Source organism: Leptonychotes weddellii, chromosome 4 (genome assembly GCF_054177405.1).
Source record: "Leptonychotes weddellii isolate Sample4059 chromosome 4, ASM5417740v2, whole genome shotgun sequence".
NCBI lineage: Eukaryota > Metazoa > Chordata > Mammalia > Carnivora > Phocidae > Leptonychotes > Leptonychotes weddellii.
This window is the reverse complement of record NC_138372.1, coordinates 46,916,869-46,935,271: the sequence shown is the minus strand read 5'-3', so window position 1 is coordinate 46,935,271 and position 18,403 is coordinate 46,916,869. Positions and strand designations below refer to the sequence as shown.

At 34.7% G+C, this 18,403-nt stretch overlaps 1 protein-coding gene across 6 annotated transcripts in view; it reads right to left on the bottom strand.

The window, feature by feature from the left end:
- Positions 1 to 6,193: 6,193 nt before the first annotated feature.
- ATG4C (autophagy related 4C cysteine peptidase) overlaps positions 6,194 to 18,403 on the bottom strand; it is an 88,099-nt gene continuing 75,889 nt past the window's right edge. For 5 of the 6 annotated variants that reach the window (XM_081818532.1, XM_081818534.1, XM_081818533.1 and 2 more), the window contains one exon: positions 6,194 to 7,313. In XM_081818532.1, the coding sequence (XP_081674658.1) occupies positions 7,146 to 7,313 (168 nt within the window). In that variant the 3' untranslated portion in view covers positions 6,194 to 7,145. Of the gene's footprint in view, positions 7,314 to 15,332; positions 15,411 to 18,403 lie in introns of all 6 variants that reach the window. The other variant, XM_081818536.1, reaches the window with a different exon arrangement.

Below are 18,403 nucleotides of genomic sequence, written 5' to 3'. Positions count from 1 at the left end.
CTTAGCCAGATTCATCAGGAGAAAAAAAGGGAGAGGACTTAAAATCAGAAACAAAAAAGTTACAAATGACACCACAGAAATACAAAGGATTATTAGGAACTATTACAAACAACTATATGGCAATAAACTGGACAACCTACAAGAAATGGATAATGGATAAATTCCTTGAAACATACAATCTTCCAATATTAAATTAGGAAGAAATAGAAAATCTGAACAGACCAATTTACTGGTAATGAAATTGATTTAGTAATCAGCAAACTCCCAGCAAACTGAAGTCCAGGACCAGATGGCCTCAAAGGTGAATTCTACCAAACATTTTTTTAAAGATTTTATTTATTTATTTATTTATTTTATTTATTTATATTTAAGAGAGAGAGAAAGTGAGGAAGGAGGGGCAGAAGGAGGAGAGAATCTCATGCCTGCTCCACACTGAGTGTGGAGTCTGACACATGGCTCAATCCCACGACCCCAAGATCATGACCTGAGCTGAAATCAAGTCAGATGCTTAACCAACTGAGCCACCCAGGTGCCCCTCTACCAAACATTTAAAGAAGAATTAATACCTATCCTTCTCCAACTATTCAAAAAAAAATTGAAGAGCAAGGAACACTTCCAAATTCATTCTGCAAGACGAGCATTACCCTGATACTAAAGCCAAAGACACACACACACACACATACATACATACATACATACATATGTACATACATACATTCTAGGCCAACATCCTTCACAAATATAGATGCAAAAATCCTCAACAAAATATTAGCAAACCAAATTCAACAATACTTTATTTTTTTTTAAGATTTTTTATTTTTCAGAGAGAGAGAAATAGAAGGAGAGAGAGAGAGCACAAGCAGGAGGAGGGAGCAGCAGGCAGAGGGAGAAGCAGCCTCCCTGCTGAGCAAGGAGCCCAATGTGGGACTCATCCCAAGACCCTGGGATCATGACCTGAGCTGAAGGCAGACACTTAACTGACTGAGCCACCCAGGTGTCCCTCAATAATACTTTAAAAGTATCATACACCATGATTAAGTGAGATTATTCCAGGAATACAAGGATGGTTTAATATCTGCAAATCAATCAATGTGATGCACCACATTAACAAAATGAAGGATAAAAATCATATGATCATCTCAATAGATGCATAAAAAGCATTTGACAAAATCCAACATCCATTTATGATAAAAACTCTCAACAAAGTTGGTAGAGAGGGAACATACCTCAATATAAATAAAGGCTATATGTGACAAACCCACAGCTAACATCATACTCGATGGTGAAAAGCTGAAAGCTTTTCCTAAGATCAGGAACTAGACAAGACTGCCCATTCTTGCCACTTTCATTCAACATAGTACTGAGAGTCTCAGACACAGCATTCAGACAGGAAAAAGAAATAAAAGGCATCCAAGTGGTAAGGAAAAAGTAAAACTGTCACTATTTGCAGATGACATGATACTGTATATGGAAAACCCTAAAGACTTCACCAAAAATACTACTGGAACTAATAAATGAATTCAGCAAAGTTGCAGGATACAAAACTAATATGCAGAAATTTGTTATGTTTCTATACGCTAACAACAAACTATCATAAAGAGAAATTAAGAAAACAATCCTATTTATAACTGCATCAAAAAGAATAAAATACCGGGCTCCTGGGTGGCTCAGTCGTTAAGCATCTGCCTTTGGCTCAGGTCATGATCCCAGGGTCTTGGGATCGAGCCCTGCATCGGGCTCCCTGCTCAGCGGGAAGCCTGCTTCTCCTGCTTGTGTTCCCTCTCTCGCTGTATCTCTCTCTGTCAAATAAATAAGTAAAATCTTTAAAAAAAAAAAAAAGAATAAAATACCTAGGAATAAATCTAACCACAGAGGTGAAAGACCTGTACTCTGAAAACTATAAGACATTGATTAAAGAAACAGAAGATCACACAAATAAATGGAAACACATACCATACTCACGGACTGGGAGAATTAACACTGTCCATACTACCCAAAGCAATCTACAGATTCAATGCAATCCCTATCAGTAGCATTTTTCACAGAACTAGAACAAATAATCCTAAAACTTGTATGAAACCACAGAATACCACCCCCATAGCCAAAGCAATCGAGAAAAAACAAAGCAGGAAGTATCACACTCTCAGATTTCAAACTATACTACAAAGCTATAGTAATCAAAACTGTATGGTACTGGAACAAAACCAGACACAGAACAATGGAACAGAATAGAGAGCCCAGAAATACACCCACACTTACATGGTCAGTTAATCTATGATAAAGGAGACAAGTATATACAATGGGGAAAAGACGGTCTCTTCAATAAATGGTGCTGGGAAAACCAAACAGCTACATGCAAAAGAATGAAACCAGACCAGTTTTTTTACACCATATACAAAAATAAACTCAAAATGGGTTAAAGACCTAAATGTATGAACTGAAGTCATAAAACTCCTAAAAGAAAACATAGACAATAAACTCTTGAACATTGGTCCTAGAAATATTTATTTTGGCTCTGTCTCCTCAGGCAATGAGAACAAATGCAAAAATAAATAATTGGGACTACATCAAATTAAAAAGCTTTTGCACAATGAAGGAAACATCAAATTAAAAAGCTTTTGCACAATGAAGGAAACAAAATAAATAGGGAACCTACTGAAGAGATGGAAATATTTGCAAATAATAGATCTGGTAAAGGGTTAATATCCAAAATTTATAAAGAATTCATATAACTCAACACCAAAAATACAAACAATCCAATTAAAAAAATGGGCAGGGGACCTGAACAGACATTTTTCCAAGACATATAGGTGGCCAACAGGCATATGAAAAGGTGCCAATATCACTAATCATCAGGGCAATGCAAATAAAAGACACAATGAGATTATTACTTCACACCTGCCAGAATGGCTAGTATCAAAAAGATAAGAAATAACAAGTGTTGGAGAAGACATGGAGAAAAGGGAACCCTCCTACACTGTAAATTGGTGCAGCCACTATGAAAATTCTTCAAAAAATTAAAAAATAGAAATACCATACCACTTAGCAATTCCACTTCTGGGTATTTATCCAAAGAAAACAAAAACACTAATCCAAAAAGAATAGCAAAATACAGAAGTGTCCATCAATAGATGAATGGATGAAGATGTGATAAATACATATGTGTGTATATATATCAGAGAAAGACAAGTAACATATGGTCTCACTTATATGTGGAATCTAAAAAACAAAATAAATGAACAAAACAGAAACATATTCATAAATACAGAGAACAAACAGGTGGTTGCTGGAGCAAAGGGGGGATGCAGCAAGTGGCAAAATAGGTGAAGAGGATTAAGAGGTACAAACTTCCAGTTGTAACACAAGTCATGTGAATGTGAAGTACAACATAGGGCATGTAGTCAACAATATTGTAATAACTTTGATGACAGATGGTAACTACACTTTTATCATGGTGACCATTTCATAATGTATATAAATGTTGAATCACTATGTTTTGCACCTGAAACTAATATAATATTGTATGTCAACTATACTTCAATATATAAATAAATAAGGGAAGATTGAGTTTCTAAATTTCTGGAGGAATTGGTTACAGAGTAGCATAGTAATTTTCCTGCCTAATAACATACATGTATTCTTCACTTTTAATATATTTTTCTTATTATGAGAGAATAAGTGAAATTTTATAACTAGTTGTGAATGTTTTGGGCCACTGCTTGCCACCAATAATGTTGAGGAGGACTATAAAAATGAAAGAGAAGAAAACGCTAATTCAAAAATGTGTCTGCAGTACTGACTGTAAATATTTTTCAAAGCTTATAGGCAAGGAGAAAGTCTTTATATAACCATGAAAACCACACAAAAATGCTTAAGATTTCTAAACTGAGTTAAGATTCAAACTATAAAATGATATAAAATTTATATTTTGGAATAGGATGAGATGTTTCTAATTTTTTCTGGTCTAATGTTTCACTTTTTCAAAAATTCAGTATCTCAAAATATTAGTCTAAATGCTCAACTGAATATAATACACTAAATTGTGGTGATTGGCAGTATTGAGGCTATAATAAATAATGTACAATATTTATTCTCCTAAAATTTTTTAAAGAAATTTACTCCTCTTTTTATAGAAAATAGTAATCCCTTAATCCTTTTCAAGAAATTGCCTCTATCAATATATTTTGGATATTTTAACTAAAAATTCTAGTTTCCTCCTAATGTCTATTTCAGTGGAAATTCATATAGCTATTTAATATTTTCAAAGTGTTTTCTCATTATCTGTTCTTTCTCTTATTTCCTATTTCTGGAAAATTCTTAGAGTGTGCTTTTTTTGGTTATATTTGAATATATAGTCAAAAAAACTTAGGTATACAATGCAAGCCATTGAAGGTGATCTGTGATAAAGCATGAAAATAAAACTTTCCCAGTTCCAAAATAATTAGCAGAGAAAAGGGGGGGGGGACCTAGATTATATGATTTGACCAGAAATACAGTGCTTTCCAGCCTGCAATGATAGAAAGTAACTAGAGATCTCTAAAAAATTAAGATTTCTGACCTAACACTGGATATATTATATAGATAAGTCATTTTTGCTCTTTTATTCCTTTAATTCTTCTAAAAACAAGATGGAATTAACATATATACTTTCAGATATGCTTGCCCTTGGACAATGCTAAGGTTAACAGAACACAAAAGTGACCTAAATTTTTAATCCTATAAAGTTGTCTTCTCAATAATACAGATTTAATGGGGTTAGTTTAATATAAAAACAGAAAAATGAGTACCTCGGGGAAATCCTTTTGGATATACTTGTACTGTAAAGGATCTTTTCATTCACTCATCCAGCAAATGACTCTCAACACTGCCTGCTGGTGGTTAATATATTGACAAAAGGGGATTCAAAGTGTCAAATCTTATGAGGAAGAGAGAAAAGAAACCTTCACCATCAAAAAGTCACATTAAGAATTTTAAAAATTCATTTCTGAAATGTTAATGGTAAAACTAGTATCTTAATATTGATGTCCAAATGCAAGATCCTCCTATAATAATTCTAACAGAACACCCATCTTAGTACCTTGTCTTTTTTTTTTTTTACTTTCCTTTATTCCAGGCTGAAAGAGATCATCCATAAGCTTTATTGACCAAGTTTACTGGCTGTCAGAACTTGAAATGAAATCTGTGTTCAAAACAAAGTCTGAAACCAGAATATATAGTACCTCTATTCTAAATCTAATGATGTAGTTTTGTTGCTGCCTTTCCAATAAAAGATTAGCACAACTTTTGGCTGGTCCTCAGCTGAAGTTGAATAAACAGGCAAGATAAATCAATCAGCCTATCTCGATTTTCATGAATGCATACATTCATTCATACACAATATTGACTACTTTTTATGTGCATATTATACTGATCATTTCCGATCCTACACATTTATTCTCAGTCATGGGGATAACTGTATTCAAGATTGGTTTGTTTTGTCTGTACAGTATTCTGAGTATTTTCAATGTAATTCAATATAAAGGAAGTTTCTGCCTCCTCTCACCTCAACTTTGGCCAGGTCTAATTATAACCTACTTAAAATGATCCCCAAAGATGGTGAGAAAATAACAGAATGCAATAGTCTAAGTCTAAACTTTTATATAGTTCTTGTAAGAGAATACTTACAATCAGTTCTGATTCATTTGAAGGTATGGGTACTCTCATTGGATGTGTTTGTTGTAAAATCCTGTGAATATTGCAGGTGTATATAAAGAACAAACTGCAATAATTTAGACGAGACAACTGCAGTGCATAAAATTGGGCATACTACTGGTTTCTTATTCCTATAATGCTTTGACATTCTAGGAAAATTAGTACTGGACTTAATTTGTCTAGATTTTATCTGGAGTAAAGGAAAATTTTAGATTTCAGGCCATTTATATCAATTCAATAAACTGTCCTCATAGGGAAATGCCAAACCTGATTTCTCTCATCAGGCGTACTAAAGCAATCTGCCCCCTCTGTTTCAGTTTTGCATGCAACTCTAAACCTAACAAATAGGCTTTCTGATGGAAGAGATCAGTGACTTTAAATGATACACAATTTTATGTCTTTATAAGTCACCTTTCCACACTGAAACATGAAAGCTCCATAAAAGAAGTTAATATTTTGCTTTCAAAGAAACAGTATTACAGAAACAGTACAAAATCCTGGCTGAATAATAACTCTTGTATTTTTATATCACAAATTTGCCTTTCAGTAACACATAATACACTTAAGGCAGATTTACCTTATAAATAGACTCAACTTCTAAACACCACTACGCTGATTTATACAAATAGCAAAAATCACATAGAGTAGCATCTACTGATATCCTTCTTAGTACTTATCTTTAGGTTTAAAAACTCCATAGTAAGCAGAATTCCCATAAAATTCCATTTTTGAGACAGGAAACAAACAACTGCTACTATCTCAAAATTGCCTTTATCTGATTTGATTGGATGAAGTTAATATTAATAACATAACCTTTAAATTTCTGGAGAAAACCAATACTTTATATTCACTCCTCAGAGAAGGCTTGATAGCAAGCAAAATGAGGAGCCATTATAAAATCATATTGCTAAGTATTACATTAACTCACAATTCTACTTATATAATTGTATGCATATCACAGCTAACAATTGCTATTTAATATATCCAGATACATCCATAAGTATCCTTTGGCTGCATTAATAACAGGAGGCTATGCAGCACTCAAGATTCATTCTCTGGTCTTCTGGTTGTTAGTATAAATAGAAGCTTTTGAACCTATTTGGTGATCCCAATTTTGGGGCCTATATCAAAAACCTTCAGGAGACTAGTGGCCTCAGGTGGAAGAATTTGAAGACTGGAAGGCTTATAGTTAAGTTAGAGTTATCGTTAGCAGATCTTAGGGAGATAGGAATGCAGCCAGAATCACTTGATATTTATTAGAAATAAAGATTCATTAAATCATTTCTCCTTCAGAAAAATATCTTTAAAACTTGTATATTTCCAAATGTTCTTTTTTTAAAGAACATATAAAATTAAGATACTTGTGAAAATAAGCCGGTTTCAAGTAAACTTGTTTCTCTTCATTGTTCCCCCTGCAGAAGAGTTCTTCTCAACAAGCACAAATGTACTAATCTTTAGAGCAAGACAAATTCTTCTGTGCTAAATCTTTTTAATCTTTTCTTTTCATCCTCTGAGAAAAGGTCTTCTTCATTGGTTGTAGTAGATGTAAAATCATAGTCTCTGGAATGACCATTTACAAAAGTAAATAAGGGATATCTCTCTTTAGAAGAAATTTTCAGCATCTGTAACAGAAAGTACAGAAAAATCCCTTACTGGATGCAAGAGTGCACAGCAGGACCACATGATGAAGTCTAATGTTTTAGCCCTGAATCTCTCTTGTTAGTTTCTCTCATTTACATTTATCCAGTACCACTGTTACACTGTCTGGCTAAAAGACAAAAAGTTCATCAGCATTGTAGAGTTTACTTATAGCTAAATACTTGCTTCTCCATTAAGAGTAGACCATCAAAAATTAAGTACATTATCAATCCCATCCTACCCCCCTCAAAGTAAGTCTTCTAATCACCTTCTGACTTAAAGGTTTACTAAAGAACCAAGATTTATCTTCTTTTGGTAGTAATAGACAATAAAACAAAATGGTATCACTGACTATAGTAAAATATTGTGAAAGACTGGGACCATTACACAGAAGAAAAACCATAAACTGAGTCAGAAGGTTCATTCTAATCTCAATTCTACAACTTACCTTGATGAGACCTGGGACAAAATTACTCTACCTGACTATCAACTACAAAATGCAGCAAAAGATACCCAATCTCCTTACCTCAGAGGATTGTTAAATTGACCAAAAGCAGTAATAAAAAGTTATTTTTAAAAATTGAGTCTTTTCAGAGTCACATATTTGAAAAAATATTTCTGCAGTAATTTGGTAAACATGAAAAATAGTGTTCTTATACATAGTAATAATCCGTACCTTACATATTACCTTCTTAAAGCTACATAATTCAGAAGTGAAAAAAGTAGTACCTGGAATTTTGTGGGGAGACCAACAACCTTTATAACCTCTATCAATTTTGGATTCGTTAACAATCCAACAACCCATTCTAAACCACCTTAAATCTTTCTGTTAAATAAATTCTATTAAAAAATTAAAAGAATTTTCATTAAAAATGAATAAAATTTTTGAATGACATTTTGATAGAAACAAACTTTTCTATAGATAACAAGGACCTATAAGGATTCTGAAAAGTTTATGTGAATTACAGAGAATGCTGAAAAAATATCAACAGTATTTACACATCATTAATCATGATCAATTAGTTATAATTTGTTTCTAAAGGATAATTTCAGGGGTAAAAACTAAATTCTCCCAAATGTCAATATTCAACTGAAGGATCATCAAATTCTTATATATTACATTTATAGATTCTCTTAAAATGTGGCTAAAATAAATATGTAGCCCTAGCATACAGATACATGTTAAACTTAAAATATTTCAATGAGACAGTTAATATGAAATACATTTTTTAAATTGAATGAGAATGAACCATTTAAAAACAATCAAGTACTTAGAAAAATTAAATGTAATGAAAATCATAACCGATAATTCATATTGCTCTCCTAAAGTATATATTGCTCAAATTTATTTTATTTACACTCTACAAAATAAAAAAGGGAAGAAAGAAGGAAAAGTGCAGAAAATAAAAATAATGTGATCAAGCCTCTTTCACCTCCAGCCAATGGCTGGAATACAGTTGAAAATTGTTGTCATTTTATGTTCATTTAATGTCACTTGTTAAAGTCCAGTATCTAATGGGCATTGTATCATTTTCAAATCAGCACAACAAAGCTAATATTATCATCTCTTCATCCTTTCTTTCATGATCAATAAAGAAGTCATTTAGGTTTATTAGTGGGTCATCAACTAAGATTCAAATCTGTGACCCGGGGCAAAATGTCAGAAAGGGGCCCTCTGTCCTTTAATTACAAAATGTACCTACTTTTTGCAAACTCACTCATAGTGTAAGGCCCCCTTATGTGTATTTATTGATTTAGGCTTTGAGAATTACAGTTTTTCTAACTTTTCTTGATTTATTTAAAATATTTTAAAGATTATCAAATGAAAAATATATTAAAGGTTTACTCAAATGAACTGAAACTTATGTCCACACAAAAACTTGCTTTATTCAAAATGGCCAAAACTTGGAAGCAACAAAGATGTCCTTCAGTAGGTGAATGTATAAATAAATTGGTACATCCAGGCAATGGAATATTACTCAGCACTAAAAAGAAATGAGCTATCAAGCCATAAAAAACATGGAGGAACCTTAAGGGCCTATCACTAAGTGAAAGAAGACAATTTGAAAAGGCTACAAACTGTAAGATTCCAACAATATGATGTTTGGGAAAAGACAAAATTATGGAGGTAGTGAAAAGACCAGTGGTTACCCGGGGTTAATAGGAAGGGAGAGATAAATAGGTGGAATACAAAAAATTTTTAGGGCAGGAAAACTGTTCTGTATGATACCATAATGGTGGCTACATATCATTATACATCTTTCCAAAATCACAGAATATATAATACCAAGAGTGAACCGTAAGGTAAACTATAGACTTTGGGTGATAATAATGATGTGTCCAATGTAGGTTCATCAGTCATAATACATATTGGGGGGATGTCTAGTGGGGGATGCTGATGGGGAAGGTAATATATGGAAACTTTCTGTATTTTTCACTCAATTTTGCTATGAAACTATAACTGCTCTAAAAAATAAAGCCTATTTAAAATATATATATTAAAGGACAAGTGAGTTGGGCAGTAAGGTAAGTAATAACCTATCAGTACATAAATATGATATGGCAGGGAAGAAATAATTTTAGAACAAAGAAATATGGAATGCCAAAGGAAACTTTAGAAATTATTGAGCTTACTCACATTTTATAAATGGGAAAATTGAGCCCCAAAGGATTTAAATTACTTTCCCAAGATGACTTAACAGCAGCAGCAACAATAAAAAGAGAAACTAATAAGGAATTATTTGGGTTATTAGGCCTCAATCACTTATCAACATGCTTTTTAAACACTTTTCCTAGCTCATAAGCACCCTATCAAGAATTTTTTTCAGACTTTTTTTTTTTTAAGAATAACCATTGATTTGAAAATTTGATTCTAAAAACTTTTGTCAAAAGTGAAAACTTTAGTTTTCCTTTCTTATATTACAAGTCAAAACTAAGCTTAAAGTCCCTCCATGATGGATAACATAAAATCTACATGAAAAAAAAAAAATTCTAGGGCGCCTGGGTGGCTCAGTTGGTTAAGCGACTGCCTTCAGCTCAGGTCATGATCCTGGAGTCCCGGGATCGAGTCCCGCATCGGGCTCCCTGCTCGGCGAGGAGTCTGCTTCTCCCTCTGACCTTCCTCCTTCTCATGCTCTCTGTCTCTCATTCTCTCTCTCTCAGATAAATAAATAAAATCTTAAAAGAAAAAAAAATTCTAAACTAGGTTATCTATATGACATAGGGTATTATCAATTGAAATACTATACAAAATAAAAGATAACAAAAGTTATTTAATAACTTGGGAAATCTATTATATAATGTTAAAAGAAAATAACAGGATATAAAGCTATATCTAAAATTTAATCTCAATTATGTTAAAATCATTTTAAATAAGTATTTTCAAAAGACTAGAAAGATATACAATAAAATATCAAGTTATCTATGAATGAAAGACTTAGTGGTGATTTTTTTGTTACACTTCTAATTTCCAAACGTTCTAACATGTATATCTTGGATAGTTAGGAGAAAACCATTTTTTAAAAAATTTAAGATAACTGAGTTTACTATTTCATAGTCGCTTTTCAAAAGGTGATTCAGTGGTTTGCTCAACAATAATTTTAGAATAGGCAAGTCCTCTGTTGTATTTTAATAACGTGATAATCAAAGATACACTAAAGCAGCTTTATTATCTAAAAGGCAAATCATTTTTCAGGAGGTCAAGTAATTTATCACATTTTTCCTATGTGCTACGTTGACAGGTTTCAAAAATCTACAAAGGAAAAAGCTGGAGGACAGAAGTTAAGTAATTTCTTCCTTCATAATGCTCGAAGGTGTAAGGAAGAACAGAAATAGAACCAGGAGATGACCTCTTCTCCCCAGGTCAAAACCTTTATTTACCTCTAGCCTCTGCCTCCACACATGTAAAATTATACCCAGTACAGAGCAGTCTAGATCTATGTGGTCTATATTCAACATTATGTTCACAGTGGAGCTACTTTTTATGTAGTGGTTAGGTTCTAAAGTCAGCCCATAATGTGAAAATCAAATACAGTCAAAATCAACATAGTCAGAATTATTTTTAAAAGGCCTTTAAATTGTTTAAAGGGTGTTATGTATATTCTTGTGTATACAACCCTATTCCATAACATGTATAAATGTACAACACACTACAGTCTATATTAGAGTATGTAATAAAGAGCACACATGGTTAAATACATTCCTGTTTTATTTCAAGAGTTCATGTAGCTGAACTGAAGTAAGTTAAATGTACATGTGATACTCATTCCTGTCTTCTCTCTGCTCAATTACTGTAACCCAACTTTTACCCCTCGCTATACTGAAAATACTCTCTTCTGGTCCTGAAATAAAAAAGGCTTTTATTAGTTCCTATTCTCTTGATATTTTTCCAGCAACCAATACTTCCAAGCATTACTTTCTTAAAATATTCACTTCCTTTGATTTCTGTAATTTTGCTTTCCTGTTTCTCCTATTTTCTGAACTATTTCTTCTCTATCTCCTTCATTGACTCCACTTATTCCTACATCCCAAAATGCAGGTATTAATCAATTATTGATCCTTTATCTTCTTTATATATTCTATATTCTCAAAAATATTATCTGGGGCGCCTGGGTGGCTCAGTTGTTAAGCATCTGCCTTCGGCTCAGCTTATGATCCCAGGATCCTGGGATCGAGCCCCGCATCGGGCTCCCTGCTCAGCGGAGCCTGCCGCTCCCACTGCCGTGTGCTCTCTCTCTCAAATAAATAAATAAAATCTTTTAATATTATCTACTCTCAGTTTCAGCCATCTCTCTGTTAGGCTTTGTTATTATACATAATTTACTGTTGAGGGGTTAGGGGACTTGTGCACGTTCACACAGCTAGTAACTCACAGAGCCAGGATTTAAACTTAAGCAGTCTGGTTCTGTTACAACCACTATACCATACCGCTTCCTACAGTAAGTAGAGGCATGCTGCAGTATCTACTCAAACTGATGATCATTTCTGCCTCCAAAAATTAGCTCCCTTCCAGACTTCTCCAGGTTTCTATCATTGATAACATCATCTTTATTAATTAGGAATGGTTTTTGTGCCAACTGACAAAAAGTAAGCTAAAATACAACAATGGCTTTAGGTACCAGGAATTGTTATCACATAACAAAAAGTCTGACATTGCTGGCTTTGGTTAATAGATGTCAAACAGTTCCTACAATTCTCTTGGCCTTTCCCTCATGATCACAAAGTACTACTGAAACCCCTGGTGTTGAGTTCACATTCAAGGCAGGGGCAGACAGATATAAGGGGACTGACAGAACCACATCTAAATCTACCATTTTATCAGAAGAGCAAAATTTTTCCCAGATACTTCCAGCACACATCCACTTATCTTTCACTGGCCAAGTTGTGCTTAAATACAAAGGAGACCAAGAAAAATGAATATTTGGGTACACTGTCCCCCCAAACAAAAGCAGAATTCTCTTAGCAAAATAACCACAAAAAAGAGGTGGATATAGAACAGGTAACTAATGGTGCTTGCACACCATTCAGAGAGGAGAACCATGATAAAAATAAAACAGGGTAATGTGGTAAGGAAGGACGGGAAGGCTGCTGTAGGTTCTGTGGTCAGAAAAGGCCAAGCTGAGACCCAAATGACAATAAGCAACCACACATTAGAGTTCTAGGAGAAGAGCACTCCAGGTAGGAAAATCAGCTAGTACGAAGGCCTAGGATGCCAGTACACTCAGCATGTTCAAAGAACAGAAAAAAGGCTAGTGTGGCTCAAGGGTAGAAGAAAAAAGGAAGAACGGTTGGTACACAAGAGCCAGATCATCCAGGCCCTTGTTAGCCACATTAAACATTCTACTTCGTAACATTCAACCATAAACAGTCCATAACATTCTACTGTAATGTTTCTGCTCATGATGTTCCTATCATCTAGCTGCCCTTCATACTTCCTTTCTGATCATACAAACTCAGTCAGTCCTCAAAGCTCCAGCCCACTGCCAAGTACCTCGTTCTGAAGTGCTTATAGCTTTCTCCAAAGTCATACAGATCGTCTAGTGTAGCATAAGGATTACAAACATGGACTATGGAACTTAGTCTCTGCTCCGAACCTGGCTAATACCTACAAACTATATGACCCTGGGCAAGTTACTTAACTAGACTGACTCATTTGCCTTAGGCTGTAAAATGTCAGTATTGATAGCATCTACACCACAAAGTGGTGAGGATTAAATCAATTAATATATGTAAAGTACTCAGAAGATTTCCTGGCCTCTAATATGTTGGCTATTATTGCTGCCATTACTATCACAATGTTAGTATTTACTAAATATATTTTTACAGTCATTTTACTTTAATATCCATTTCATGTCTTCCCAACTAAACAATAAGTCCCTGAAGACTTTAAAGGAATCAGAGTTCTTATCATTAAATCCCAGAAGTAAAGAAGACCTATGAAAGAAAAATATCCCTCAGATTTCACTTGGAGAATATAGAACTAGGAGGGGAAATATAATCATGAACGTAAACCTGACACACTAAGGTGTTTACAAAAAGACATTTACCAAAATAGCAATGGGTATGAGAAATTGCATACCATTGGAGAAAATGGGAATGTTTGTTCTAGAAGAAGTAAACTTATTCTCCTGCTTTGTGCGATGAAGGAGTAAAAGTTACATAGAGAATGATTCCAACTCCATATAAGAAATGCTTTTTTAACAATAAGGGTCTGTCCAAAAATTGAAGACTTCCAAGGAAAATACTTAGCTCACCACTACCTGAACTGAAGACTAGATAGTCAACTGTCTGGACCATGTGGATTGATGGATAAATAGGAGACTGTAGAGAATAGTGCTTACGAGCACATACTCTCAAAGTTAAACTGTCTGAGTTTTGAATCTCAGCACTATCATTTATTAGTTGTGACCTTTATGAAGGTTACTGAACCTCTGTAAGTACAAGATTCCACATGTGTACAAGGGGATAGCAGTACCTACCTCAGAAGGTTTGTGTAGATTAAATGAAATAATGTATATCAAGTGTGTAGCACAATATCAAACATATGGTAAGGACTCCACAAATGTTAGCTTTGGATTGAGTAACCTCTAAGATCTCTTAGATACTAGGATTCAATGGCTGTAATATAAATTTTGTTCTATAGCTAGAGGACAGCTGGCTACTTTTAAATATTTTTTCCTGTGTGGACATCCATAATCAAACAATTTCCTAATACTCACATTTTTATTTGAGATTTTCTGGTCTCAAACATCAGTACTATTAGGCAGTTAAGTTTATCATTAAAAAATAGTATTTTATCTTACAATTATCTTTAGGCTGAGAACAAGTGAAAAAAAAGGAGGAATAGAGGATGTGAGATAAGATAACAATAACCTACATCAGGCCTTTTTCCAAGACAGCAGAGCAGAGGAGATATAATCTAAGTTCAGGGATTGGGAAAGAGATGTGTTGGCAGGATACTTATGAAAAGTGAGCAAGTTCACCCTGCAGAACTTGGAGACGAAGAGTATATAAAAGCACAAAAACAGAGGTGAGACACAAAACTGAAAACAAGGAAACTCATTGAAAGCCTAACATACAGACTCAATTCCCAGGTCCCTCCTCACAACCAATACCCTTCTTTGCTCCACACTAGACATCCTACAGACAGAAAAATAAAGATGTATTCTTTGGAAAAACTGAATAAAGATACGGCCTTTAGTACACCAGGCACAGTGATGACTACAAAAGCTAAAGATTTAAGTGAGACTCTAAAAATATTAAACTGGAGGGCCCCTCAGCATCCTTCACTTCTTGGTCCTAAAGCACCAGCAAGCAACTTACATTTCACAGGGAGATGGCAGAACTCCTCTATGAAAAAAAATGGGACAACTCCAGAGAAAAGATTATCACTTACTAACACTTGGAGGTCACCCAATGAAAAGGCATACTCATCACCTGATCATCCTAATATTGAAAATCACCAGCTAAAAAGCCATGCTCAAACACACAGAACTTCTACTCACCTCTTTAGTGCCTCATTCTTAAGTATAAACAGACACAGAAGATCACCAGTTATTTGAGGGAAAGCATCCAAGGGAGAACTGGAAGATGAAAGCAAAAACAAAAAAGGATCCAGAAGGAAACAGAAACAGCAAAAAAAGCAGAAGAAAATTTCAAAATTACTATAATTAATTTCCTTGGGGAGACGAAATAATACAGCCATTAAAAAAGAAGAAAATACAACAGAAGAAATAGGTGAAAACATACTAGATTTGCTATAATTCAATTACTGAGCTCCTTGCTAATTTATAAGACAAACTTATTACAAAATCTCTTTCATTCCTTCATTCAACAAATATTTATGGATTCCTCCAATGTGACAGGCAGTTCTAGGCACTGGGGAAACAATAATATACAAAACCAACAAATACCCCTTATTGAAATTACATTCCAGTAGAGTAGAAAACTGGTAAATAAATTAAATATACGTAATGTGTTTATATATGATATAACAGAATGTGTGTGTGTGTGTGTGTGTACTTAAATGAATATGCTAAGGAGAAAACTAACACAAGGAAAGAATGAAATAACGAATACATAAAGGGTGACCAGGAAAAGACTAAGAAGGTGACAGGTGAGTAAAGACCTGAAAAAAGTGAAGGAGAGAATCATGAGAATATCTGCAGGAAGAGAATTTCAGGCACAGGAAAACAAGCAGAATCCTTGAAAGAGAAGGGCACCTAGCATTTTCAAGGAAGCTAAGTGTGGCTGGACTTGAGAGAGGAAGGGGATAAGGTCAGGTGGGGGCTGGATAGAGGGAGATTCCATTTATAGAAAGCCTTATAGGTAACTGGAAGAGTAGTGGGCTTTTACTCTGAGTTAAAAAATTACTGTAGAGTTTTGAATTAAAAAGTAACATGATGTTAGTTAACATTTTAACAAGATCACTCAGGCTGCTATACTTAGAAGATATCCTATAGACAGAACAAGGGAGATCAGTTAAGAAGCTACTACAATAATCCCAAGGAAGATATAATGGTGTACCAGGGTAATAATGGTAATGGTGAGAAGTCACCAAATTCTAAATATATTCTAAAGGAGAGATGATAGACTTTGCTGATGAATTTTGGGCATGGGTTGTGAGATAGAGCAAGGGATCCAGGATGATTCCCAGACTTTTATCTGGACCTTAAGGAAAATGCAACGGATAAATCTTATAAAATTTGTACTCCCCAAATTAAATTATATGTTTCCTATTTTTCTTGTCCATAACACTATATTTTTATGGAATTTTAATTTATTTTATTTTATTTTTTAAGATTTTATTTATTTTATTTGAGAGAGAGAGAGAATGAGAGACAGAGAGCATGAGAGGGAGGAGGGTCAGAGGGAGAAGCAGACTCCCTGCCGAGCAGGGAGCCCGATGCGGGACTCGATCCTGGGACTCCAGGATCATGACCTGAGCCGAAGGCAGTCGCCTAACCAACTGAGCTACCCAGGCGCCCCTTATGGAATTTTAAATTTTTGTTATCCACTTGTGGATTTAACTTTCATCTTGTCCACTTAGACATATGTTCATGAAGCTAGGAGTCATAACTTTCTTGTTCACCAGTGCATACCCAGCTCCAGACAGTCATCATTCAACATAGTGAGTACTTACTATGGGCCAGGCACTGTTTTAGATGCTTTGGGATACATCAATGACCTAAAACAGGCAAAACATTCCTGCCCTTGTGAAGTTTATATTCCACTGGGGAAGACAGATAATAAATATAATAGATAAGTAAATTATATAGTGTATTAGAAAGTAGTAAGTGCTAAGAAAAAAATAAAATGACAAGGTAAGAGGGAATGGTGGGGAACACTGCATCTTTAAATAAGGTGCTCAGATTATGCATCACTGAGGAGACATCTGAGTCAAGACTTAATTAAAGGAAGCAAGAGAATCCGTCCCACAGATATCTGAGGAAAAAAGCATTCCAGTCCATCGCCATTAGGTTAGACATCTGCAAGGAGGCCAACATGACTCAAGCAGAGTGAAAGAGGGTAGAGTAAGAAGATGAGGGTTTGAGGTGAGGGAATGGGGCATGGAGATACACATCATCTGGGGCCTTGGAGGATATGGTAAGAGTTTTTTTAATTTATAAGTGAACTGAAAAGTCAATGCAGGTTTCTGAGGAAAGGAAGATCAGCGAGGCTGCTAAATCAAGAATAGGTTTGGGGGATGGGGGTTTAGAACCAAATTAGGCCATTGCAGACCATAATAGTATCAGTAGAGGTATGAAAAGTGGTCTGATTCTAGATATATATTGAACATCTAATTGGTTATAGGATATGAGAGAGAGAAAGGAGGTAAGGATAACTCCAAGCTTTTGGCCTTAGCAGATAAATTTGCCCTTAAATGAGATGAGGAAAATTATGAGCAGAAACAGGCTTGAAAAGGAAGATCAGAATTTGATTTTGGAAATGTGCATCAGACATACAAAGGATGCTGAATGGCATTTGGAGATACATAATCTATAATTGGAAAAAGAGGTTTGAGTTAAAGACATGATCTTGGTTTTAGTTGACTTATAATTGATATTTAAAGCTATAGGACTAGATGAAATCACCAAGATAAAAAAGATGTGAGAACTGAAGACTAAGCCATGGGGTGCTCCAACATTAAGAGACTGGGGAGAAGAGCAGACAAAGGAGAATTGAGAAGGAAAAACTAGTGAAGAATGGGAAAAACCAAGAGAGTGGTTGTAGAAGCCAAATGAAGAAGATGTATGAAGGTGTAGTGGGTGTTCAGCTATGGCAAATATTAAGGTTAGGATAGGTGGGATGAAGACTAAGATATGACCAATGGACTCAGCAATGTGGGGGGCATTAGTGACCCTGAGAGGAGCTTTGGCAGAATGGTAGGGGTGAGAGCACTCAAATCTTGTTGATTACCTGAACTGTCATATTAATGAACTATTAATTTTTTTCTCCTAGACACTCAGATAGATGTACAGCAGACTGTTTTGGGGCTCTCCCTTTCACTTGCCCTCAAGTCCCAGAAACTGCTTGGTCTTATAGATTCTACTTTCACTAACTCTCAAAACAGTTC